At 37.7% G+C, this 25307-nt stretch overlaps 2 protein-coding genes across 3 annotated transcripts; both read right to left on the minus strand.

The window, feature by feature from the left end:
- Positions 1-21: 21 nt before the first annotated feature.
- Positions 22-6596, minus strand: LOC114362139 (uncharacterized). Its single transcript, XM_028317406.1, has 2 exons — positions 5586-6596; positions 22-5408 (listed from the first exon to the last, which is right to left on the minus strand). The coding sequence occupies exons 1-2, from the start codon at positions 5614-5616 to the stop codon at positions 3352-3354; spliced, it is 2088 nt and encodes a 695-aa protein (XP_028173207.1). The 5' UTR covers positions 5617-6596; the 3' UTR covers positions 22-3351.
- A 9876-nt stretch (positions 6597-16472) lies between these two features.
- On the minus strand, positions 16473-21864 carry LOC114362131 (uncharacterized). Of its 2 annotated transcripts, none has more exons than XM_028317399.1 (3): positions 20634-21855; positions 17110-19301; positions 16473-17019 (listed from the first exon to the last, which is right to left on the minus strand). In XM_028317399.1, exons 1-2 carry the CDS (start codon positions 20726-20728, stop codon positions 18209-18211), a joined length of 1188 nt encoding a protein of 395 aa, XP_028173200.1. In that variant the 5' UTR covers positions 20729-21855; the 3' UTR covers positions 16473-17019; positions 17110-18208. The 2 variants fall into 2 exon arrangements, with proteins under 2 accessions (XP_028173200.1, XP_028173199.1); XM_028317398.1 differs by having other exon boundaries at positions 16480-17019; positions 17110-19784; positions 20634-21864.
- Positions 21865-25307: the final 3443 nt, after the last annotated feature.

Raw genomic sequence — 25307 nt, forward strand, 5'->3', positions numbered from 1 at the left:
CATTCTGTTCAGGCAGGGGTCTTGACAGCGACACGATGTAGTTACACGAGTGTGCAATAAAAGATTTTATGAATTTAAAGTTATTTACTCTGATAACTTTGATACTATTACAAGATTAACGTAGGGACGCGTGCGGTCGGCGCGGCGCCGTGAATCGGAAGAGAAAAATATAAATTTAGAACCGTCGCTCGAGACGACTGCGGCCGAAACGCGGTGTGCGACGCGAGAGGGCGCTGGCGCTGCGTGTAGTCTCGCGTCAACATGCTGCCGGCCTTGGAGCATCTTGGTCCAACAGTGGTAGAGGGATCAGTCGGTTGTACGCTCGTCGAACGACCCCCGATGTGGTGGTGACGTCAGCAACGCGGGTGACGCCGTCGGTCCCAGGGTAGAGATGAGAGATGCGCCCCAACAGCCATCGATTGGGTGGTAAGCGGTCATCCTTGACCACCACCATCTGGTGCAGACGCAGACCATCTGCGTGCCCGCGCCACTTGTTTCTCAACTGGAGCTCTGAAATGTACTCAGTGTTAAATCTCCGCCAAAATTGGGATTTCAAATATTCTACTCTCTTAAATCTTGTGAGAGTAGAGATGTTATTGGCCTCCTGCTCGTTACTCACGAGTGAGGTGGTCATCCCTATGGTTCGTCCCAAAAGGAAATGTGAAGGAGTGAGGGCAACTAGATCAGAAGGATCTGAAGAAAGAGGAGTGAGCGGCCTAGAGTTCAAAATTGCCTCCACCTGCACCAGTAATGTTGTCATTTCTTCATATGTCAAATTAGTAAGACCTATGACTCGTTTTAAATGAAATTTAATTGCCTTTACACAACCCTCTACTAAACCATTAAAATGGGGGCTATAAGCGGGAGAAAATTTAAATTCTATTTGATTTTCTGCTGCATAAATCGAAATGTCATTGGATTTCATTTTCAAAAACCTTGATAATTCATTACAAGCGCCCACAAAGTTCTTTCCATTATCGGAAAAAATCTTACACGGCCTACCCCGACGAGCGATGAATCGATTGAGACAGGCAAGGAAACCGTTTGTACTTAGCTCGGTGACAAGTTCTATGTGAACTGCTCGTACAGCGAGGCAAACAAATACACATATGTAGGCCTTTTGCAACCTACAACCGCGGCCCTTTCTGTCCGCTATCATGATTGGACCAGCATAATCGACAGCAGTGTTCTGAAATGGAAAATCAGTATGCAATCTTTCTTTTGGCAGATTACCCATTATAGGCTGAATGCTTTTATTAGAAAATCGACAACATGTTATGCAATTGCGTGCAATTTTCCTAGTTAGGTTACGTCCACCGATAATCCAATACCTTTGTCTTAATGTGGATAGCATGAGTTGTGGACCAGCGTGTAACAATATTTTATGGTAGTGTTGAACTATCAATTGTGTGACATGATGATTGGCATGTAGTATGATTGGATGTTTAGTGTCGTATGTATTATTTGAATTTGATAATCTTCCACCCACTCTCATTACATTTGTTTGATCCATAATTGGGTTTAAATTGAGTAATTTATCTTTAAGCGGCAACTTGTCATTATTCTGTAACAATCTATACTGTTTAGGAAACATATCTCTTTGTACAAGAGCACACAAAAGCCTTTCGGCGCAGTTAAATTCATTTATTTGCAGATAACCTTTAGTTTTCTTAAGCGAATGGCGACAATTATGTATAAATCTCAAAACATAAGCAAAAATTCGCAATAATTTAGAAAAATTGGAAAAGCGTTTAATAAAATTATCAATGTTATTATCAATTGGATCGTTTAAAAAATGACAATGTGATTTTATTTCCGGTAATATAATGTCATTGTTGTTGAGTGGTTGTGGTGGCATGAGTATTTCAGTCTGGTGGAGAAAATCTGGACCTGAAAACCAAATTGTGTTGTTTTTGTTACTAAGTTGTTGTGGATTCGAACCCCGAGAACCAATATCAGCAGGGTTCATTGAAGTGGGAACGTGATACCAACTTGTGGATTGTGTATTATCTGTGATTTCAGTCACTCTGTTATACACATATTGTTTTAATTTAGACTTAGGCATTTTAATCCAACCCAAAACAATAGTCGAATCCGACCAATAATTTACGACATCTATTTGAATTCTGAGTGAGGATTTTACCTTTTTTGCTAATCTTGTAGCAAGTAAAGCCCCTTCTAGCTCTAATCTGGGAGTTGTTAAGTTTTTCTTGAAGGGAGCTACTCTGGATTTTGCAATTAAAAGATGTACACTAACAGAACCATCAGCGGAGACACTTCTAATATAAACACATGCTGAATACGCATGCATAGATGCGTCACTGAATACATGAAGTTGAATCTGTATTGGAGAATCGCATATAACATGACGTGGTATTTGTATATTGTCAAGAGAAGATAGATGTTTAAGGAATTCATCCCATTGCCTTTGCAAGTCAGGTGAAATCGTGTCGTCCCAAGCTAGGTTGTTTGCCCATAGTTTTTGTAAAATTATTTTGGCTTGTAGTAAGCAAGGGTTAATTAAACCTAAAGGGTAGAATATTTGCGCAATTTGAGACAGAACAGACCGTTTCGTTTGGTGTGGTGTGTTGGTGTCAGTGATCGGCAATGATGAAAATAATAAAGTGTCATTTTGATTGTCCCACAAAATACCTAAAGTTTTAGAAAGTTTATCATTATTTAACATAAGTAAAGGATCATCATTGGTTTTATCAAGCTCGTGAATTTCATTCAAAATATCTTTGTTATTTGATTTCCACTTTCGAAGATAAAAATTGGCACCCTTTAAATTATTATTTATCTCTTTACAAATGTCAACCAATAACGCTGAATTATCATTGCCAGTCACTAGATCATCCATGTAAAAGTCGTGTAAAATGGATGTGGCAGTTAATGTGTTAATCTGATTATGTTGTGTGGGTTTTGTGTTTATGTTATTTAAGCAATCTTGGCCTAATTGTTTGAGACACCTAGTGGCAAGAAAAGGAGATGAGGCACACCCAAATGTAACCGTGTTTAGTTTATAAACCTTTATTTGTTCTGTGGGATCCGACCTCCATAATATTTGTTGCAATGATCTTTGTTGAGGGCTGACAAGAATCATACGGTACATTTTCTCTATGTCAGCAGTTACTATATATTTGTGTTGCCTGAAACGAATCAAAATATTTATTAAATCATCCTGCACTGTGGGGCCGATGAACTGAATGTCGTTCAAAGAATAACCTGACGTGGTAGTTGCTGATGCATCGAAAACGGTTCTGAGTTTGGTTGTTAAACTTGTTTCTTTTAGTACGCCGTGATGCGGCAGAAAGTAAGCGTTGTTATCGCTTGATAATGTTTTGTTTTCTGTCATATGGCCCAAATGAATATAATCTGACATAAATTCACAATAATATATTTATCTTTAAAAGATGGCTCTCGATTGAACTTTCGCTCTAAAGCGAGAAATCTAACACGTGCCTGTTCGTATGAGTCTCCTAAGTGGCTAGGTGACAACTTTAATGGAATGGTAACTACAAATTGACCGTCTGGTTGACGAGTTGTAGTTTCTGTGAAAATGGTTTCACATTGTATTTCGTCTTTAGTGAGACGAGGTGGATCAGCGAATGATTCGCATTGAAAATAATGGTCGAGTTTTTTCTGCAACTCAGAATCTGAATGAGATAAATGATAAGAATGCATAGTATATTGTGATGATGACTGAATGTTAGTAAATAAATTACTATTTTTTGAATTGCGTACCTGGGTCGGACTGACACCTGAAACCAACCAACCTAACCTTGTTTCATTTAGAGTTGGCCTGTTTTTTCCTAAGGAAATGTGGTTATTTCGGAGCACCTCCCAAAAGAGGTCGGCTCCTAGCAACATCTGCACCTCGGATGGCGTATGGAACGTGGGGTCTGCAAGGTGGATGTGCTGTGGAATGTTGAATGAGTTTGTGTTGACTTTATGTGATGGTAGTATTTGAGTGACACAAGGTACAATAAAACAATTTATTTTTCGTTTATATTCCTTGTCCATTAATGAATGAATGTCAACATCACATCTTTTTGTAATTTGTGAATGTTGATTGTATAGTCCCTGTACGGAGACCTGAGTCTGTTGACTCGGAAGTTTGAGTTTGCACTGTAATTGTTCTGTGATGATATTGCAGGTACTACCGTTATCTAACAATGCTCGCACCTTGTGAGTTTTGCCTTCAATATCTTTAACACCAATTAGAACTGTCGAAAGTAAAACTTGACTATGTTGGGTGCATGATGATAACGTGATCTCGCTATCATTAATTACTTGAGACTGAGCCTCAGGCTGTGAGTTACCCTTGGATGTGGATAGTACTACGCACCCAGGAGAAGAACTTGACTTTACTTCTGGTAGGCTCTTCGAATTGTTCCGTCCTTCAAGGTGCAATAGACTGTTGTGTTTTTTATAGCAAATTTTGCACGGACCCAGTGTACATTTTTCAATTTCATGTCCCTTGCGCAAACAATTAATGCACAATTTAAATTCTTTAACCTTTGTAATTCGAGTTTCTATTGGAAGCGACTTAAAACGAAAACATTGATAAATAGAATGACTACCCTTGCACATAGGACACGAAGATTGAGTCATGTTTGAGGTAGATGATGCTATGAATGTCTTAGGACGGGTGTGTGTGACGTCACTGTGTCGACGTGGTTTGTGCTGTGATATTTCCATGGTTTCCAGTAAATCTGCGCGATTTTTAACGAAAGTAATGAATTGTTGTAATGATGGCATATCTTTAATTTTATTTCTCTCCTCTTCCCACTCGCGAGAAGTGATTGGATCAAGTTTACTAGAAACCATGTGTATAATCAACACATCCCAGTGCTCTGTGGGCAAGTCGAGCGTCTTTAACGATCTAAGATTTTTGTTAACGGTATCTATCATGTTACGCAACGATCTGGATGATTCTCGAATTATCATTTCTAAGTCAAATAATGCCTTTATATGATTGTTGACAAGTAATCTTTTGTTATTGTACCTGTCACATATTAAACCCCAAGCTATTTCGTAATTTTCAGCAGAAAAATCTATTGATTGTATAATCAATGAGGCACTGTCTTTTAAAGAGGCACGCAAATAGTGAAATTTATGAATTTTAGGTATCGAATTGTTATTATGAATGAGCGAAATATACGAATCTCTAAACCCTAACCAATCATGATAACGACCAGAAAAGGTGGGTAAATTAATAGTAGGAAGTTTAAGTGAAGGAGGCCCGGCCGCTATTGCAGTACCAGAACCTGTCACCTGTGACCCATCATCGCCCGCCGAGGAGAGCCCGCCGGACTGCTTGGTGTTTCTGGCCAGCGACTCCTCCGCTGAGGCGACTGCTGCGTGGAAGCTCGTCTCGAAGGTTTCTCTTTCCTTCAATTCGTCATCTGGAATTTCGCATAAAGTTTCTATGTGAGTTTGGTTGGTATCAAACTCATTATACATCGATTTTATTATTTGGAGGCGGTTCGATAATTCTCTAATTTGTAAACTATTAAGAATTTCACAAGATTGAATTAAATCTAAAAATTGTTTAAACAAAGTTAGCTTTGCCTTATATGTACCTCGTGTTTTTCTCAATGTTTTGAGATCCATTGTAATTGAAACTGAAATCCACTAAAGTTAAAATGCAAAAAAAACAATTTACAATCAATGAAAGTTTGTGAATAGCAAGGAATACTTAAATTTTAACTGCAAGCAGAAAATCACGGTGCAAATGAGGGTGTGAATAGGTGCGCGTGAAGGTAAGCGTGGCGTGGGGCAAGCGCGGCGTGGCGCGGCAAGCGAGCGAGGCACGGCAGGCGCAGGCGCGCGTGACCTTGGCCACGCGGGAACGCGCTGTTCGCAATACAAAGCGCAATCCAATGCGCACGAAACGATCTGGAATGAAATTGAATGTGAGATTCAAAATATCACAAATACTGGTGCAGGTGTCCACAATCTATGAGCACTAGGTAGCTGAAAAAATATTAATTAACTTGTGGGGGAATGAAAACTATTGTGATTATTGCCATGAAATAGTGAAAAGTATCACAGGTATCCACAATGTAGAAGCACTTGGTGGCTAAAATAAGGATTAATTTGTGTGGAAATACAAATGAATTGGATTTAGCAATAAAATTAGAAAGAATATTGGATAAAACTGGTAAAATATTAGGGGAAATAGTATGGAAAATGGAACGAACTCACAAGAGGTTCTCACTCTCACTGCGTGGTAAGTATGGCGCCGTCCGAAGTATATATGTCGACCTTCTTGGTTTATTTTATGATTTCTGTGTTTTCTAATGCTTGAAGTATTCGTTGTAATTATTATGGTCTCGATGTAATCTTCCGGCCGCTGCACAAAACCCGCCCGACGTGGTTGCACGTTGTGGCGACAGGTCAGTTGGAGGTTACAACGAGGCACGCGGTAAATTCCACTCCTCATCCGGCTCGAAGAAATGTTCAGGCAGGGGTCTTGACAGCGACACGATGTAGTTACACGAGTGTGCAATAAAAGATTTTATGAATTTAAAGTTATTTACTCTGATAACTTTGATACTATTACAAGATTAACGTAGGGACACGTGCGGTCGGCGCGGCGCCGTGAATCGGAAGAGAAAAATATAAATTTAGAACCGTCGCTCGAGACGACTGCGGCCGAAACGCGGTGTGCGACGCGAGAGGGCGCTGGCGCTGCGTGTAGTCTCGCGTCAACACATTCAACATTTTTTTAGGTGGAATTTAATATTTAATATTTATTATTTACGTATGCTAATTAGGTTTAAGAAATGTTCTGAGCTGAACATATGCATTATAACATTTTTATCATAAAAAAACAAAAAGACACAATTTCCGTTGTTCTTGTAATTTAGGAATCAGTTTCCCATGTATAATTTTTAATTAGTGCCTTTAATTATGACAACCGTTTTTATTTAACAAAGTACAAGTATTTACTTATAATTTAAAAGAAAATTAAAAACTGGAAGGGTATAAATTTGTTTTGATCATCGACTTTCAATTTACCACAATTCTGATGAAAGAAAATGAGTATGCTCAATGCATAAAATAGGAGCGTAACAATTTTATTTATTTATAAAATATGTTATTTCATTTCAGTAGCCCATAAATTGTATCATCAAGTGTAAATTGTAGCCCATAAGTGTATGTTCACATACATCTTCGGATCTCAGTACTAAACTTCCAGATTCGCACTAAAAGTCATCTCATTTGACTAAAAGTGCTTGAAAATTTCAGATACCGTAAAAATCACGAAAAATAATATTTGTATTGAATTTTATTCAATTGACAAAGCTAAAAATATATAAATTACACCAAAACTGTTAGATTTTTTTTTAAACTTTTTAACAACGTCCCGTACCAGGTGGGGTGTGTGACACCCACACGCACTTTAAAGGCATGTAACTCAGTTGGTAGTCACCGCTGGACTGATTTTGCAACGCTGATCGAAGCAGCAGTGTCATAATTCCAGCTACTGAGAATTTCAAATTCAGCACTTGCAAATTTTTAAAATTGTGGCTATTTTTAAAGGACTGGGGTGTGTCACACCCCACCTCGTACAGCGAGGGTTAAATACCGAATTTTCATTTTTTAAATTACCAGTTGATTCGGGGAGGTAAGTAAGTTATTTATTTGAATTTCAATTGAAATTGAAAGCCAACTCAATTATTAGTAATATCGAATTGTTTTAGAGAGGTTTTAGGAATTATTGGATAACTAGCTAACAGTTAGTCACAGATCGTCATAAATTATAGCCTATATGTTATTCAGGGTTATAAACAATAATACTGTAAAGTTACATCAAAATCCGTTCAGTAGTTTTTGCGTGAAAGAGCAATAAACATCCAGACATCCAAACTTTCGCATTTATAATATTAGTTGGATAATAGTGTCAACCACTCAACTAAATACTACTTCCTTCTCGTGTATTTGTTTGCAAATAATAACGTACTAAATATAAATAAGTAGGTATACGTGGATATCTGTTATTGTCTTTCTTGCATAGTATTAAGAGTAACATTTTTCTATCATAACGAAATAAACGCAACACATGACAAGACAACCCTAGCGCGACGGCCGAGCGTGCGAGCGAGAGAGGTATACAAAGCGAGGTACATACATGAGTTTACCTTCTGTTATATTTTGTGTTAAAAGCGGGTCACGATGTGTATCCGTCCTATTACAATGTAAAAAAAGCAAAAACTTCTTGCTACCCCCCTAAAGAGTGTATTTCTACCAGCGAAACACGAGTAGAAATAACACTTCAAGCAGTTTTAAACTTAACCGCAGAACGTCCTATTATCGCTCAAAGAGACGTTTTTGAAATTTTATCCAGCTCAGCATTAACGTTGGTAAGCAAATGGGGTTGTGATGGGAGCTCAGGATACAGCACGTACAAACAAAAATTCACAAATCCTAATGATACTGACGAATTTTTGTTCGCGTTTTCGTTTGTGCCTCTTCGATTACATGAAATTGATAACATTATTTGGCAGAATCCACGTCCTTCATCGACGATGTATTGTCGTCCGATAAAATTCATTTTCGCCAAAGAAAATACTGAGTTAACAGTTCTTGAAACCAATAAAATCTTAGAAGAAATTAAGCACTTGATTCCGACAAAGTAAATGAAAAAGAAATTTCTGTAAAACATGAGATGCATTTAACCATGATTGATGGAAAGGTATGCAACGCTATCACTGAAACATCCTCATCACTCAGATGTTATCTCTGTGGATTAACATCAAAACAATTAAATGATGAGAATAAAGAATATAAAATTGTTGATCCAGATAAAGTCGGATTTGGATTGTCTACTTTACACGCTTTACTGAGATGCTTTGAATGTTTGTTGCATATTAGTTATCGCCTAGACATCAAAACATGGCAAGCACGAGGAGCAGATCACAAAGCTTCTGTGGAGCAAAGATCAATGAAATAAAAAAATTATTTAAAAATAAGTTGGGTCTCATTATAGATAAACCCAAAGCGGGTTACGGATCAACAAATGATGGCAACACTGCACGAAGATTTTTTCAAAATCCTTAGTTGAGTGCAAAAATTACTGGATTGAATGAGAACTTAATAAAAAACTTTAGCTTCTTGCTCAGGGCACTATCATCGGGATATGAAATTAATTTGGAAAAATTTGAAAAACTTGCTCGTGAAACTCGATCATTGTATTTACAGCATTATTCGTGGTATTTTATGCCTCCTACAGTACACAAGATCTTGGTACACAGTAAAGAAATCATTGAACATTTTATTTTGCCGATTGGCCAGCTATCAGAAGCGCAAGAGGCCCGTAACAAGGATTGCCGCCGTTTTCGACAGCATCATTCTCGAAGATGTTCCCGCATTTCTACGAATATTGATATGCTATCTATGTTACTAATAACATCAGATCCTGTTATCAACAGTTTACGGGAGATTCCAAAAAAAATAAGGGTTCGTTTCCTACAGAAGTGCTGGACTTAATAAAAGCCCCCAATGTCAACATTGTTGTCACTCCATCAACAAGCTTAGATGAATCACAGAGCGATTGCTCAGAAGACGATTCTGCTGATACTGATGATGGCAGTAGCGAATGCGAATAACTATCATTTCTAAGAATGTGATACTTTTTTTTAAGCTAGTTGTACTCCATCCGTACTTTGCTACTGGTTGTTTATCTCGAAGTTAAAATAATATACAATATGTTGTGGGTAGTTAAAATATTTTACTATTTTGTAGCTTGTCAATCATTATCTAACTGGTGATTTCTTGGCTAGCTAAGTTAATCCATTCGAGATAATATTAACTACTTAATTAACATGCCTAGTGACGATGGATCTCCTCCATGTTCTCCGAGTATTTTACCAAGTGTGTCTCGCGAGAAGAAGAGGAAGTTATCTTTACATGAACAAAAATTAAAACCAGAATCCTCATCAAAAAGACAAATGGACAAAGGAGTACAGGTGCGACAAGCAGATATTATGGATTGTGCCATATACAAAAGGAATCGGTGGGACTCATCCTATGTGAGAGCACGATTAAATCTAGTTAGAAGATATCTTTTTTTTTTCGTCTGGCAGCCCTGCCTGTCAGACGTAAATAGATCANTTGCACCATTCTTACTCAATGTCAAATTCAATAAGGTTTTAATGTTCAGTCCATAAAGATTGTTCTGTTTCAATGTTGCAGTCATTACAACAATATTGTCTTTTAATATTAGGGCCTCTCTGTTCTTCTTTACAATAACATAGCCTTTTCTAGCTGCCATACCTTCTGAGAACAGATTCTTTTCTAGTTCTGGCACATAAAGCACATCTTTTATTATGCTTTTCTCCCACTTGCCATTTACAAATCTTCTAATCAATATGTTTCCACATCCCTGCACTGCCAACTCCTTATTATTTCCCAATATCACTTTTTTATTGCTACCATTCTGGCCATATTCTATTAGCTCACAGAAATAATCTCTCCTGAATGACATATGTGACGAAGCACCACTGTCAAGAATCCATTCATCACATGATGAAGCTGATGTTTCTGATTGTTCAGCACTAAATGCAAGCATACTTTGCTCTTGAGGTTTCTTCTCAGATTTCTTTGGGGCTCTACAGTCTCTTGCGAAATGCCCTCTCTTGTTGCAATTATAACATATAAATCGATGCTGATTATATTGTATCATCTTCCGAAATTATCTGCGAAGGCTCATACGTTCTGTCATTGGGATCTTCTTGTGTCTCTACACTTTCAAAACTTGATTCAGAAATATCTTGGTTGTCTCCTGGTATTTCTGGACTTTCTTCGTTTTGATTTTTTTCCTCAGTAATGGAAATTGTAGTAATATTTTTTCTCAGGACCGGTATATTGTTCTCATTGAAGTGTACATTTCTACTTATTGTTATCTTCCCACTTTCATTATCAAACATTCTATAATTTTCATTTTCATATCCAACCAATATTAGTTTCACACTTTTTCTATCAAGTTTTCTTCTTCTTGCATCAGGTATATGAACATAACCTTCTGAACCAAATTTTCAGATGAGGCTCTTTTATCGCCTATTTTCATCAGGGATAATGTAGGATTCTAATGCTAAAAGAATTTTTCAAATTGGTACATTAGTTTCGGAGCCTATTCAATTCCAACAAACAATAATTTAAGTCCTTCCTAATATTAGTATAGAAGTATAGATAGCATAATTTCTATCAAAATAAAATTAGTATAAACATACCTTGTTTTTCTCCTTGTGCAGTGCATTATTTGAGTCCCAAATTGCGGGTTCAGATTGATATAAATCAATAAACTTGAAAGTTTCTTCATTGCTCCACGCTGTTGAAATTTTGGACGATCGCACGCCACGCCAATAGCACGCAACACAAAAGTGTACTATCCCGGTCAGCGGCCGGTGACGAACTAAACAATGGCCGATTGTGTAAACACCACAGGCCACGCTACGCCACGATTCCTTTGAAGTGTGCCCAAAAAACCGACAACTCCCCGATTGCGCGCCACGATGGACAATTCTCCGCCATCATATACCATTACCCCCTGTACACAATGGCGATGGCCTGTAGTGGGCACGCATGGGCCATTGTGTACTGGGGCCTTTAGAGTGCCACCTAATTCAGGGTCTGATTATTATAATTACAAACACACATTTTCTATTGTGCTGCTAGCGGTAGCTGACGCTACACGTAAGTTCAGAATAATAGATGTTGGCTCAAAAGGACGATTTAGTGATGGTGGAATATTTGCAGACAGTGTCTTGAAAGGGAAAATGTTAACTAATGAATTACAATTTCCTGATGAAGAACCCTTAACTTCGGGTGGTATAAATATACCATAATATGTTTTTGTGGGCGATGATGCCTTTGCGCTGATGAAAAATTTAATGAGAGCATATCCAAAGGGTCACTTAACTAAAAGTCGTAAAATTTATAATTATAGACTCAGTAGAGCGCGCATCGTCATGGGCACCGTAGGTAGAGCCCCTGACGGTTTACGGTAAAAAAAATGGCACTATAGTACCCACGGACGTTCAAAATTCAAACAAACTACAAATGATTTACAATGATTCAATTTTCGATGCCTCGGTGGTCAAGTATCCATCGATTCCAAATTGAGATTGACGTCCTCTGATCTCGTAAAAAGACTACTAATTCGTTCGGCGGCAACATCCAACATGGCGGTGGATTTAACGCGGAAAATGTCCCCCAGCTCATTTTTCACAAGTGATATGCGGCCTTTGACATATCTCCTGACGTTTTTTTTGTCCACAACGAGGTAGCTCTTGGTCTCAGAGGTATCCATGGTAACGACGAAACAAAGGATGCAATTTATGGTACCTAGGTCCACTTCTGATAAGCAACTGACAAGATAAGGGTGAACCTGTGGGGTGTTTTCTAGTTTAAAACCTCTAGCCATCAGTCTTGCTTTATAGATCTCTGTACCTTCAGTTTTCTTGACTTTAAACACCCACTTGCTATGTATTCCTCCTCTGACCTTCAGAGCCTTACCACGTTGCAAGCGTTTTGAAAGCGGAACGGCGACGCAGCGAACACGCCGCGTACACCGAGGCAAACTATTCGATATGCTATTTCTTAAAACTAATGAATGAATTTACCACAGTTTTTAATTTATTGAATAGATAACGCAGTGAGTACTGTAGTATTATTACTATTTTGTTTTTCTATTTTTACTTCTAAATTATCGTATGAACCATTCTGACTCTTCACTATAGGGTTATAGTGTCTTTTGTGTTCCAAGAACTCAATGACACATGGATTAGTGAGTTTTATTGAAAAAAGTATTTTTTTGTGGAGAAAATTTGGAAGTCGCGTTTTAAGCTTTTTTCGAGGTTTGGAGAATTAAGTTCAATTGCTAAAAATTGCGGAAATTGATTAATATAAAAGTTGTACCCATCACAATATGCACTTATATATACATCTTCGTCATGCATTCAAGTGCGGCATCTTCTAAAATCTGTGGCCCTGATTCAAGTATTGACTATGCATGGTGATTTCGCAGAGTATCCAATTTTTAAGCTTAGAACAATTTAAAATAACTACTTTCTCTTAATGATTTTTAATCGTGGTACCTTTCACAAAAAAAATGAAAATTGTAAGAGGACCATGGGGCCATTTGTACTTTAAATAGTTTTAAACTAGTTAAGTTTTGTAGTTAAAAGGTACTAGCCTGGATCATTTTGTGCTTGATTTGCTGGTCGATTTTATTCCTTGGCTTATATTTGTCTCATCAAATCTCACATCCCTTAATACTGTAACTTCGTCTGTTTCAGGATTCCACAATAAATATGCATTTGGCGCATAACCAATCATTCTTGTAGGAGTAGCTCTATTATCAAATTTATTTGATTGTGGTTATTATACGTGCCCATGCTTTACATACAAATATTTTTATTTTATTCATTTGATATTCTCTGTTTCTTATCTTTGCAGGTACTTTGTTGTTTATAGCTGAGCATGGAGATCTGATATCTGATAGGTAGGTATCTTGGCAGACTCATCTAGGATGATTCTTGCTTTATCATATACATACAGGGTGGAAACCATAAGTGATCTCATTGGATTATTTCCAAACTATACAAGATAATATCCAAAAACTGATTACTAATCCTGAAAGTACTTCACAAGCTCTATACAACGCTGCAACGGTACAAATATTAGGTTACAGAATTAACTGGATCTATCCGAAAATTTAATGTTTTCAGTCTCCATACTAAATGTATGCCAGCCAAACAATAATAGAAGTATTAATTTTTTGTATTAAATAATAAACACTTGAAATGAACTCGTTGGCTGAAGCCAATTAGCTTTCCGTCATCTGGGCGAGCCGGAACAGCTACTATAGAAGATACGGCGGTAACTTGAGTAGTTCTGTAATATATCCATCGCCACTAATCTTCTCCTTCGGGAATTCTACACAATTAACCTTGGATGCTGACATGATTGCTTTTCTCTGACGAATCAACGTGAACTAATTAATTTTACCAAAGCCCGTTGTTAAGGGTTCATAAGGGTACTTGGATTAGCGATGAATGTAACGAAACGCACGAGCCAGTCAGGGCACGCGCAGCGCGTGCGACAGAGAGCGCGATAGTGCGGAAGTGAATGCGGGGGATGAAATAGCAATAGAGCTAAGAGATAAAGATAGTCTAAAGTGAAAATTAGGTACGATCTCCAGTAGTAAGGTATCAACCTCACATAACGAGGTATTATTTTATTGATACATACTTGGTACATACTATAATTTTAGTAAGATTTTGTTTTAAGATAATTATTAATTTTAAATTATTATAAAAAAAAATATATTCTTGGAAAACATTGGTTTTAGGCTTTACTTGCTATAATATTAACAAGACATGAGTGCCATGACTGTGACTGTACTAAATGTATGTAAGCTGGAAACATTGACGGTTACCAATTTGTTGCGTTCTTTTTTGGTCTTTCGCTGGTCTCTAGCGGTCTGGTGATCCCTGTAAGTTCTGTAGGTTATTCAGTTGGGCGCCATTGCAACGGGGCGTCTTAGTGGTCTTAGCTAGCTCAGTCTGACACCCCGCTGTTTAGTACTAAGTCCCAGTTCGCCTTCTGCGATGAGGGATACCTATCTAGGTTCCTACAGGGATATTGACCAAGGAAACGCACAATCAACAACACAATGACACTTTGTATTTCTGGTTCCACAATAGTTCCTTATTCTAAGTTTTTTATACCAGATTTGGTTTCTAACTCTCTCCACGGGGAAGGCCTGCAGCAACTGGTCTTTTTTGTCGATCCCACCCATGCGGGGAGGTTATAATCCAGTACAACTTTTGGCATATACTTATATTTACCGTATTTTTCTTTTCCGCCGACTTTTGCCTGATGGTAGGTAGGTAGGACTACATTCGTAATGCCCCTCGTATGGCTAAAAGCCACTTCTCCTGTGCTCATGTTCCCTTTGGTCTTTGACTGGAGACTGTTGGGCACAAATTCGCGGCTAAGGCGTAATGTCCCCATTGTGTCCGTTTAATGGCTTTTCAATGCTCTGGAGAGCAAAGTGCTGTTGTAGAAATTGTCCATAACCAGAGTGTGCCCCCGATTCAGAAAAGGTCGGACTAAATCGAATACGATTTTGCTGGTGGCACCCTCTGGCTCTGGATCAAATTGCATATCTTGCCCTTTGCCGGCATAAAACTTCATCCTCCACAAATACCCCGACTTGGATTCGTATCGCATCGCAGTCGTTTCCTTCGCAAATGTGAACTTAATAGGTCTACGACTACAGTAAAACGTTGAAGATGACTTTGGATTCTCCCATATTATAACAACATCCCCTGACTAGTTTTAGAGGAACAAGGCTCGTCATGAACACGGACGAGTCGTCAAATTCTGCCAGTTCACTTCTTTGCTTATAATTGCTATGTGCTGAAGATCCATCGAATCCCCATTTGAGGGCTATAGATTCAAAAGCGCCTCTGTCCAGTTTTTTGTTTTTTACACAATATAACTAAAACCTGTTGCGGCTACTACAGCAAGACTTTATTTAATAATTAGATTTCATTTGATGTTAAATCATCTAAACTTTAATAAAATTCCATTATCTGAAAGCATAGTTAACGTTATTTTTTATTATTTTTAATTTGGATAGAGTGAATTGTCTGCACGTGAAAAAGAGGTTGTCCGGCTTGCAGAAATTTATTAGGTTACCGTTCCTTGTATTGCAAGAAAGGATTTTTTCCTGGCGGCTTGGTGACTGGAATTGAACCGCCACCGGTGCAGACTGAGAAGATGGTGAGTTGTCTGTACGTGAAAAAGAGGTTGTCCGGCTTGCAGAAATTTATATAAGTTACCGTTCCTTGTGTGAAATTAGAAAATGTAAATAAAACAGCTCCCTCTCAATTGACACAATTTATTTTTATCTCGTATGCTCCTATATAGTTACAATTACGATATTATAATAACTACTGCAATAGTGCCAATCTCAAGGGATTCAGGGTCGTTAATTAGGTTCGGTTTGGTGAATATTATTGCCACTACAAATTTCTTAAAACTCAGCCTAAATATTAAAAGACTCTACTAGTTAAGATAACTGCGCGATGTCAGGTCGGAAAGACTCCTACTTGAAGGATGGAAAAGTGGGTACCTTGGAAGCCATGCGGTTATAAGCCGTTACCCTGAACGTTCCTCTCTTCTTCCGGGGTCCAACGGGTCTCGCACACTTTTAGGTTACAAGCAGCGTCCTCCACGGCCTCAAGCGCGCAGTGCCAGATGAAGCTCTTGCATCTCTTTGACAGGTAAGCGTTCAAACTCTTGCAGAGACAGAGGTTTGATGACAAGGAGGAAATGCGAAGAGATCAGCAGTTTAGAAAGGACAAATATTTGATACGAAATGAAGAGAAATTAAAATATATGAAATATCAAAATGTAAAATATGAAATNAGGGTCGTTAATTAGGTTCGGTTTGGTGAATATTATTGCCACTACAAATTTCTTAAAACTCAGCCTAAATATTAAAAGACTCTAATAGTTAAGATAACTGCACGATGTCAGGTCGGAAAGACTCCTACTTGAAGGATGGAAAAGTGGGTACCTTGGAAGCCATGCGGTTATAAGCCGTTACCCTGAACGTTCCTCTCTTCTTCCGGGGTCCAACGGGTCTCGCACACTTTTAGGCTCCAAGCAGCGTCCTCCACAGCCTCAAGCGCGCAGTGCCAGATGAAGCTCTTGCATCTCTTCGACAGGTAAGCGTTCAAACTCTTGCAGAGACAGAGGTTTGATGACAAGGAGGAAATGCGAAGAGATCAGCAGTTTAGAAAGGACAAATATTTCATACGAAATGAAGAGAAATTAAAATATATGAAATATCATCAAAATATTATGTTTAAATTATAAAATCATAAAATATGAAATAAAAATGAAAATCCCGCATAAAGACTGTTCGCTAATTTAAGCTTCACTCGCAGTCTTCAGCAACCCAATACCCTCATCCGAATAGGATTTAGGGAATTTCTGAAAGAAACGATCACATGAAATACCACGTACTGGAATACGAAAAATATCAATCACGAAAAATAAATAAATTCTCCGACGGGAACTTACCTCATGTGTGTTCATTTTAAATTATATTAAGAAATTATCGTGGATGCATTCCGCATCACACGATTTGAAACACGGGGGATTACATCCCCGAAAATAATAAAATTGCGGCTGCGCAAGATCGACCAAAATTCCAAAGTGATTTGACAGCTCAACTGACAGCCGCGATGTCAATCGCGAGACGTTTCGTTTCGCCGCTTAGATAAAAAGCAAACACTAACAAAAACCATGATGAAAACAATCTCCAGAACACCGAAAATACTCCATTAAAAAATGGAATAATCAAAATAAAACATTAGGAAATGCTTCAATAAAACATATCCGAATCCACTGAGCAAAAAGCGCCATCTATTGCAAATTAATTCCAAATCACGCCAACAGATGTCGCTAGTGGTATCCAAAATCTGAATATCGAGTAAGAAACTAAATTTGTGAAAAAACAGCAAAACTGCAACGCTACAAGTAGGTTTTGCTTCTAAACGTTGGATAGAGGCGGTTTTGCATTGTATTAATATGGATAGAGGCGGTTTTGGTTTCACATAACCTGGCCTTGTGGATGGTATTATGCGTTACTGTCAAGAAGTACTAGTATGGCTAAAGTAATCAAATGGGTGTTGTTGGCAACATCGAATAAAAATGTAATGGCGGCATTGTGTATTCCAAGTGGTTATGGCGACCTCCCGATTACTACCGCGGACAATGGTTAGGTCAGAGCAAGTAGGAACGTCTCTCAACTTTGAGATTGCGGACCCCGACAAGGGAAGGGGGGCCTGGAATTTGAATTAAAAAGCTCGGACGCTTGAGCGTCCGGTGAAATACCGTACGTGTAAGCCATTTTAACAGCCAGTTACAGTTGCCTCGCAAATTTTCCTAAGCATTAGAGATTGTTGGGCATCAAGGGCCACAACTTTCAGTTCATTCCTGACTATTGAAACTAATATGAGGATGATTGCCAGCACTATGAAAACTACAGTTATGATCAACTCAGTCCTGCGCCTACTGTCAGTTTGGTTGAGTTGGGTGCTCGATCCCGAGGGAGAGTCCATTGTACTAAAATAAACAACTTTTTTGAGAAGAGTTGATTCGCTCTCTTCACCTTCGTCTAGAAATTATAAATAGTTTTCGTCCCGCGATCGGTTGTCGATCTGTTCGCACATGCAGTGGTTGCCTTCACTGGTCCTCTCTGCTTTTTGAAAGAGCTGTCAGCGTTCATCATTCGAGAAAAAGCCCATGCCCACTTCGAACGATAACTCTCACCTTCTATCGTTGCCATCTTTGCACCTCCACTCGTTCCCCATCTCATAGGGTCGTTGCAAAACTCTTTGAATTTAAGGAAGTTGGCAGCGTTGGAGTCGTAACCCCACTGCTGAAATATCGAATCCAGGTAGGGAGCCAACAGGTCTAGGTTGCCGGGGGAGTCACCGGACGTCCACTTCAAGATATCGTTCTCCACCATCTCCCTAGTCCAAGGTGACTTTGACCCTGGCATGAACGAATGCCCGGGAACAGGAAAAATGAGTTCAATAGTTTTAATATGTCTTGGAGCATACATTATTAACCAATGAGCAACCATCGCTATCATTGTGGAATTTTTATTTTGTGAACCACACCCGTCAGCCATCATTCGGATCTTTTTTTTCCCTGTCGAATCTGCCTTTGAAAGTAGATCGAAAACTGCCGATGCAATTTCATTTGAAGATTTAGCGTGGACATTTTCTGTCCACGTACATATGCGGACGTTTTCTTTTTGAAATTTATTTGTACTTGTACCTATCACGATAGTGAAGTTGTAAATGTACAATTGCCGAGAATAGTAAGCAATCTGGTCTGCAACTTTGGGCAAGACCTGATTTTTTTGGCAGTCAAAGGAAATTGTAAACGTTTCGTCATCAAGCTCCCGCAAAAACATATAAAAGGATTTGGGTTTCAATTTATGAATTCGTAATGCCGTCATGAGAGCCACTTTTTCAGTTTCCACCTTCTCATTTTTAATTTTCTCCGATAACTCACTACATTTTGAACAAATGTCAACTCTGGGTGTTTTAAACCCAATATTATAATGTACTACAAAAATCCTTCTAAAAAAGCAATGTCGCACCTTAAGATTTTCATCGGTCTGATTTTCTTGATAAAGTCTCCACATTTTTTTTATGTTGAGGTCTGAAGATACATATTTTCTTGTTGACGTGGCTGATCTGCAATAATGAGATTCAATACATTGAAATGTCTCGATGAATCTCATCACATTTTCTTTTTTAGCTAAAGTTTTCCTAGATACTCTATCTCCACCTCGACGCTCTTGGGGCATTTGGCCAGATACTAAAAATTTCTTAGCTATGTTTCGGAGTTTATGGGTACCGACGCCTAATATTTTTTTTAAAGCGTTTTGACAAATTCTCACTAATTTGTACGGTTTTCTATATGTACGAATATATTATTTCGTAAAAAATTCAGCTTCAGCACGGTTTTTTACTTTACGTCTTCGTCTCTGTGGTGTACTGACTTTTATGAATTTTAATATAAAATTGTCTTGATACACTTTATCCGCCTTGGAAAAAAATGCTTGGTGAAATTTTCTTATGTCTTGAGGATTTAAATCGTTGCATTTTAGTTTACCCAATTTTTTATGTACACAATTTTTTATATCATTTATATTCGGTGGTCTTTTAGCAGAATACCTGTAATATAAAAAAACGGTTAATTTAATGTATTTGAAATAAAAGTAAAATTTATTATTCACAAAATTACATGTCAGCACAATTAAAATAACATAAAGATACACAATAAAATATTTTTTAATTCTTTTGGCAGTGACATTTTTTTGAATCAATATAAATAATTAAATAAATTTAAAAGAGTTTATACTATGTTTATGCATTCACAGTGCAATTTTTGTAAGTATAGGAAAAATGTGATAGTGTTAAAAGAGTAAAATTTTCTGTTAAGTTAAACAATCATTATAATAAATCTTAACCCATATCATCCCAAGCATACATAGACTTTATCGATTTTAACGAAAATTTTATCATAGCACCTTATTATGTATGTGAACATAAATCAATACTAAAAAAATTTTTTTTTTAATTACTTTTGAAGTTTTGAAACCGATCGACTAATCGATCAGTAGGAATATATATGCATGTAATGTTCTATTGTGTAGGTTGGGTGATTGAGAAATTAGAAGCGGTTTTTATTTATATTTTTATTAATTTTAAAACAAAATATATACTTTTAAACATTTAGAATTATTAGTAACAAGAAAATATTTAGTACTTTTACAAAAAAATATTATTTTGTGTGGAATACAACAGTACATTTCTGGTGCAAGGCCACGTTGCACTTAGAACATTTCATGAATGTATTTTTGTGGCATAATCCACATCGGGTTGATTTGGTTTGTATAATAATGTGATGACCTGTACCATCTAGCGCAGGAGTGACGTTCGGCGCAATAATGTTGCTTGGTCATTACGGTATTGACCCGTCCATTACATCTTCTCATACAAAACATGGTCAGGGAAACTTACCTTGCACGCTTTTGCACGTTACGTTTCCATTGTTTTTCATTGCGGATCCGTTTTCTTCCTTTATTATCCTGCACTGAAGCAATATTAATTTCCATTTTGCGTTCTTTTACTATTAAAAATCAACAAAATAACGGGACGAAATGTTCAACAAACAACACGCGGACGCCATTACAGTTACTAACACAGTCCGGCTCCGTGATTGGTCGAGGCGGGATACAAGCGCTTTTGTTACTAGATTAAATAATAGAGACTTTTTGCACCTCACCGCGAATATCAAATTGAATTTAGTATGGAATATAGACGGTTTTGCACATATGTAACTATGTGAGGTCATAGACTAACATGCAATGTGTTGCCAATAATCTAAAAATGTGTTGGATAAAAAACTGGACAGAGACGCTTTTGAATCTATAGCCCTCATTTGCTAGTTAGTTTAAACTTCCACTAGAAATATTTATTTCGTCACCAACGACTTGCAGGATCCTTTGAGTTGTCACATCTAGAAGTGCTTGTAGGTTCACCTTTACTCCGTCTTCTGATATTTCAATATCTCTGGCATCCGGATAACACCTCTTCTTAGCTTCTAATAATTTGTGGTACGATGGAAGTTGCACAAAAGTCCCGCAATGTGACAATGCAGACCTTAAAGTAAGGTATTTCCACTTTGATAGATCCAATGAAGTAGAAAGAGCCAAAGCTTGATCTTCCTGCATTGTCTCCCTCTTTTCTTTCTTGAATAAAAATCAGAATTCTTCATGAGAATATGATCGATGATGCGAGCAAGAACTACATTCCCGTTAGATTTTAATTTTGTGACAAAAGCAAAAGACAATTCCTCTTCTGGATAGTCAAGTAGTGTACCTGTGGGAGAATATGTGTAATTTTTGTTATTTATTTACGCATTTTATTTTATTTTTGGTACAAATATTGATTTTTACAAATAAGTCACTAAACGACTCGGCGTACAAAATACGCAAGCAAGTTCTAGCTACCGGTTCTCCCACCTTGCCACCGAGCTTGTTTACTCGTTGCTATAAAAGGCGGCTACGGCGTGTCGACAGCTCAGACGTTGTTCAATCGTCGGACACGGCACATCGGTGCTCTGAACTGTCTCCATTATCAGGTACCATTGTTTTATTATTTATTATTTTGTTAATTACATACTGTTATTATGCCGGATTGCTTACCTATATATTATTTATATAATACATAGTATATAACGTAATAAATAAATATGTAATATCATTATTGTGTTTAGAAAGCTTATTTAATCATTATTGCTCTATATAGTTGCTTATATGTAAGCTTAATAGTGCCATATATAAAGTATTTGTATATTATGATAAAAAGATATTCTAATTTTACTGTTTTTGCTTTCATTTACTCCCACATCAGAAGTGGGATCGAGGGATTTTTTTTAAACCCATACTACGCCTACGAACAATTTGCATTTCAGGTTACGAGATTGGACATGCAGCCTCCGGACGAAACCAGGTCGGTGCAAGATGAGCCGTCTGCAGGGTCGAGTAACGGCAGGCAGTCACCCATCTTGGCACCACGAGCAGCATCGCCTTCAGCCACTCATGGGAGTGAGACTCCGGGCGGCCCTACTGCCGGACAACATACAAGGACAGGTTTCGTTCCCGTTACTTTTATGCAGACTATGATGCAAGAGATGATGTCCAAACTTATAGAGACTACTGCTAGTGCTTTTAATACTTATCACTCAAAGCCTGGCCCTCGTGTCCGTAATTTAGACAATATTTATGTCCCACCTTTCGATCCTGATGATCGCGCCGACACTATAAAAGTTTGGTGTGACAGTCTAAACGACTTAAAAAGAGAATACGAGTTGACTGATAGGGAAATTCTTAATTTGTCCCGTAAAAATTTACGAGGACGTGCGGCCGAATGGTCTCGGCGTAACTACACAACTTTGACTACCTGGTCGGAACTCAAAACAAGGCTTGTGGAAACATTTGCAGATGAAGCGCGCTACTACGATGACCTCACTCTCTTCATGGAGTACACCAGTGAGCAGGCAAGCAGTCTCGCCGAGTATGCTACGCGGAAATGGGAGCTTGCCAGGAAGGCGATTGGCGTGGAGATGACTGAGCAGCGACTAGTCGAGGCCGTGATATCTGGTATGTCAGATTTTCGTATACGTTCTGATTTGTTACGTTTGACGCCCAAAAATTTGCCGCAATTGATTCAAAGCCTAAATTCATATAAACGCAAACGATCTAGTAAAGACACTGACCAAAGTATTCCACCCAAGAGAACTAAGACCAGCAACTTTGATAACAAACTAAAGCGTTGCCACAAATGCCAAAAGTTAGGTCATTTACTAAAGGACTGTCGTTATTCCTTTTCGGTAGGAAAAATTTATCGAATTCTTTTATTAAATCTTCAATTGACGTGAATTTTTCGGTAAATTGATCATAAACTTCTCTGCATTTTTCTCCTATGATGTGTAGTAATATGTTTATTTGTACCTTCGTTGGTTTTTTATCCAATTCACATGCGTCGTAATATATCCGGAACGATTTCTTCCATTTCTCCCATTCTTGACTTAAATTTCCCGATGTAACGTTGAGTAAATTATTTTCAAACCGAAACGGCGACGGTGGCTGTAGCACTGATTCCATATTTAACTTTATTTTAATCCTGCCGGCTGCGCCATGTCAAATCATACGACCAGCTGAGTGCAAACTGATTTATTTTCATATAGAAAACTACCTGCTACATAACACGATAATATTAAAGTAAAACTACCTTCTATAACTATAATATTCACAAGTAGCGGTCAGGCATTAGTCATTTGTAAATTAGGAAATATAAATGTATTAAAGCAGATTTTTTAATTAATAAAGTTACAACAAAAAGAAGAATATTAGAAATAGTTTATTCATAGTACGAGAGCCCACGACAAAAAATATTGTCTCATAGCAATACGGCCAAAACCGCATCAAATCGATAGATACTATTATCCTGAACTCGAAAATAACAATATCAGACATTTTCCGCGTAGCGTTTGATCTGACCGAATTTTCAAAATTGTCAAAGAATTTTACCGAACTGCATCATAGCAATATGTCTGATTTGCAGACTGTAGTTGAATGATAGTTCTGAGATACCGCAGACATATTTTTCAGACGTTAGTGGTGTAGCGCAAACCCGTAAAAAAAACACTTAAAAAAATTAGAAATAAGACAAAAAAATGTCTCATAGCAATACGTCTGAAAATCTTTTTTATTAGTAAATTTTGGTTATTTGATTTTCAGACGGAAATATGAACGCATTAAATTTTGAGACCGTTTTGAAAATGTTAACAAATTTTACCGATCGGTATCATAGCAATATGTCTGAAAATTGTTGGACATGATAAAATAAGTTGTCCACATGTGCAAAAAATTTATATCAGACAAATTAAGTGTAGCACCTTCTCTATCAGACAACTTTTCGATACTCAGATATCATTTAAAAATCGTATTGAGGCATCTTGAATTTTCTGTTACAAACCAATGAATACGTTGTGTTTGCGCCTACCTAAGACTAGCAGATCAGGTTCAGCTGGGATAGGTAGTACTCGTACTCAAATGAATAATTTTGATTTGAATTTAGACTATAACGTTTATTTGACGTTTACAATGGTAATCGAATGAAAGTTAATAAGTAAAGTAATGAAGTGAAGTGAAGTAGGCGGAATTTTTGTTATCGCGTTTTATACATAGAGGACAGCGCCATCTATCGGAGTACCGAAGAACTGTGCGGCACCGGTCGATGTATGTTTTGCTAATCTGTGACGTGTCGTTTCTCCTGCAGTTGCCGCTGGATGGCGTTAGTGTTAACACGTTGCGACCCTGAATTTATTAGATGATAATTAACAAAGAATTTACCCGAAACCGTAACATTGAAGTTGAAGGACTGAAATAAATCGCACAAAAGGAAACTGGGATGAAGTTAAAAAAAAAACGGTTTCGCGGCCCTGTGTTAACGTGTCTGAGAACTAGCTGATCACACAAATGAATAAAACGAGTTAACACGTTGGGGTTTCGTGTAAATTCCGGGAGTAATCTGAGGGATTTAAAAATGTTATCTACGGGTTCAGACGTTATTACGACTTCTTCCTCTATATTCCTATATGCATCTAGCCTATTAATGCTATCCAACCTAAGGGAATCGGACCCCGATCGTCTAGGATGAAAAATTTTGGAAAGGGAAAATTACATTTGAGTTGGGGCGTGCCAACGAGGGACAATTATTATTAAGTTAAAACTAGTAAATATAAACAATAAGAAGACATGTAGCAATTTTCAAAATAAAAGAAATAAAACAAAACAGTACATTTACAATGATAAAAATTATAAAACTATCTCCTCAAACCTTAAAAACAATGTGTAAAAATTGAAAATCCGTGATAGCAAAGGCTCTGATTACCACGTCAGAGGTACCAGCTTAAAACTAAAAAAAAAAAAAAACGAGGGACAATTATAATAATTATCCATCGTGACACAGTGCCCCCGACGTTTGAGGCCCTTCAATAGATCGAGTACTACTTGGGTACTCTTGCCAGCTAAGTCAGCACTAGGAGCAGCGAAATCACCACGTTTAGAATTCTTCCTAGTGTAAATATCGAATTTATAAAGATAGTCAGTTTTAGACTCGCAAAGC

The sequence above is a fragment of the Ostrinia furnacalis genome, unplaced genomic scaffold (assembly GCF_004193835.3).
Source record: "Ostrinia furnacalis isolate ACB-3 unplaced genomic scaffold, ASM419383v2 OfSCF6229, whole genome shotgun sequence".
Classification (NCBI taxonomy): Eukaryota; Metazoa; Arthropoda; class Insecta; order Lepidoptera; family Crambidae; genus Ostrinia; species Ostrinia furnacalis.

Coding starts and splice junctions, on each gene's coding strand:
- LOC114362131 (XM_028317398.1), bottom strand. CDS start 19,414: ATGCCCCAAGAGCGTCGAGGTGGAGATAGAGTATCTAGGAAAACTTTA.
- LOC114362139 (XM_028317406.1), bottom strand. CDS start 5,616: ATGGATCTCAAAACATTGAGAAAAACACGAG. Junction 5,409..5,585: donor AACATTGAGAAAAACACGAG/GTACATATAAGG, acceptor GCGAAATTCCAG/ATGACGAATTGAAGGAAAGA.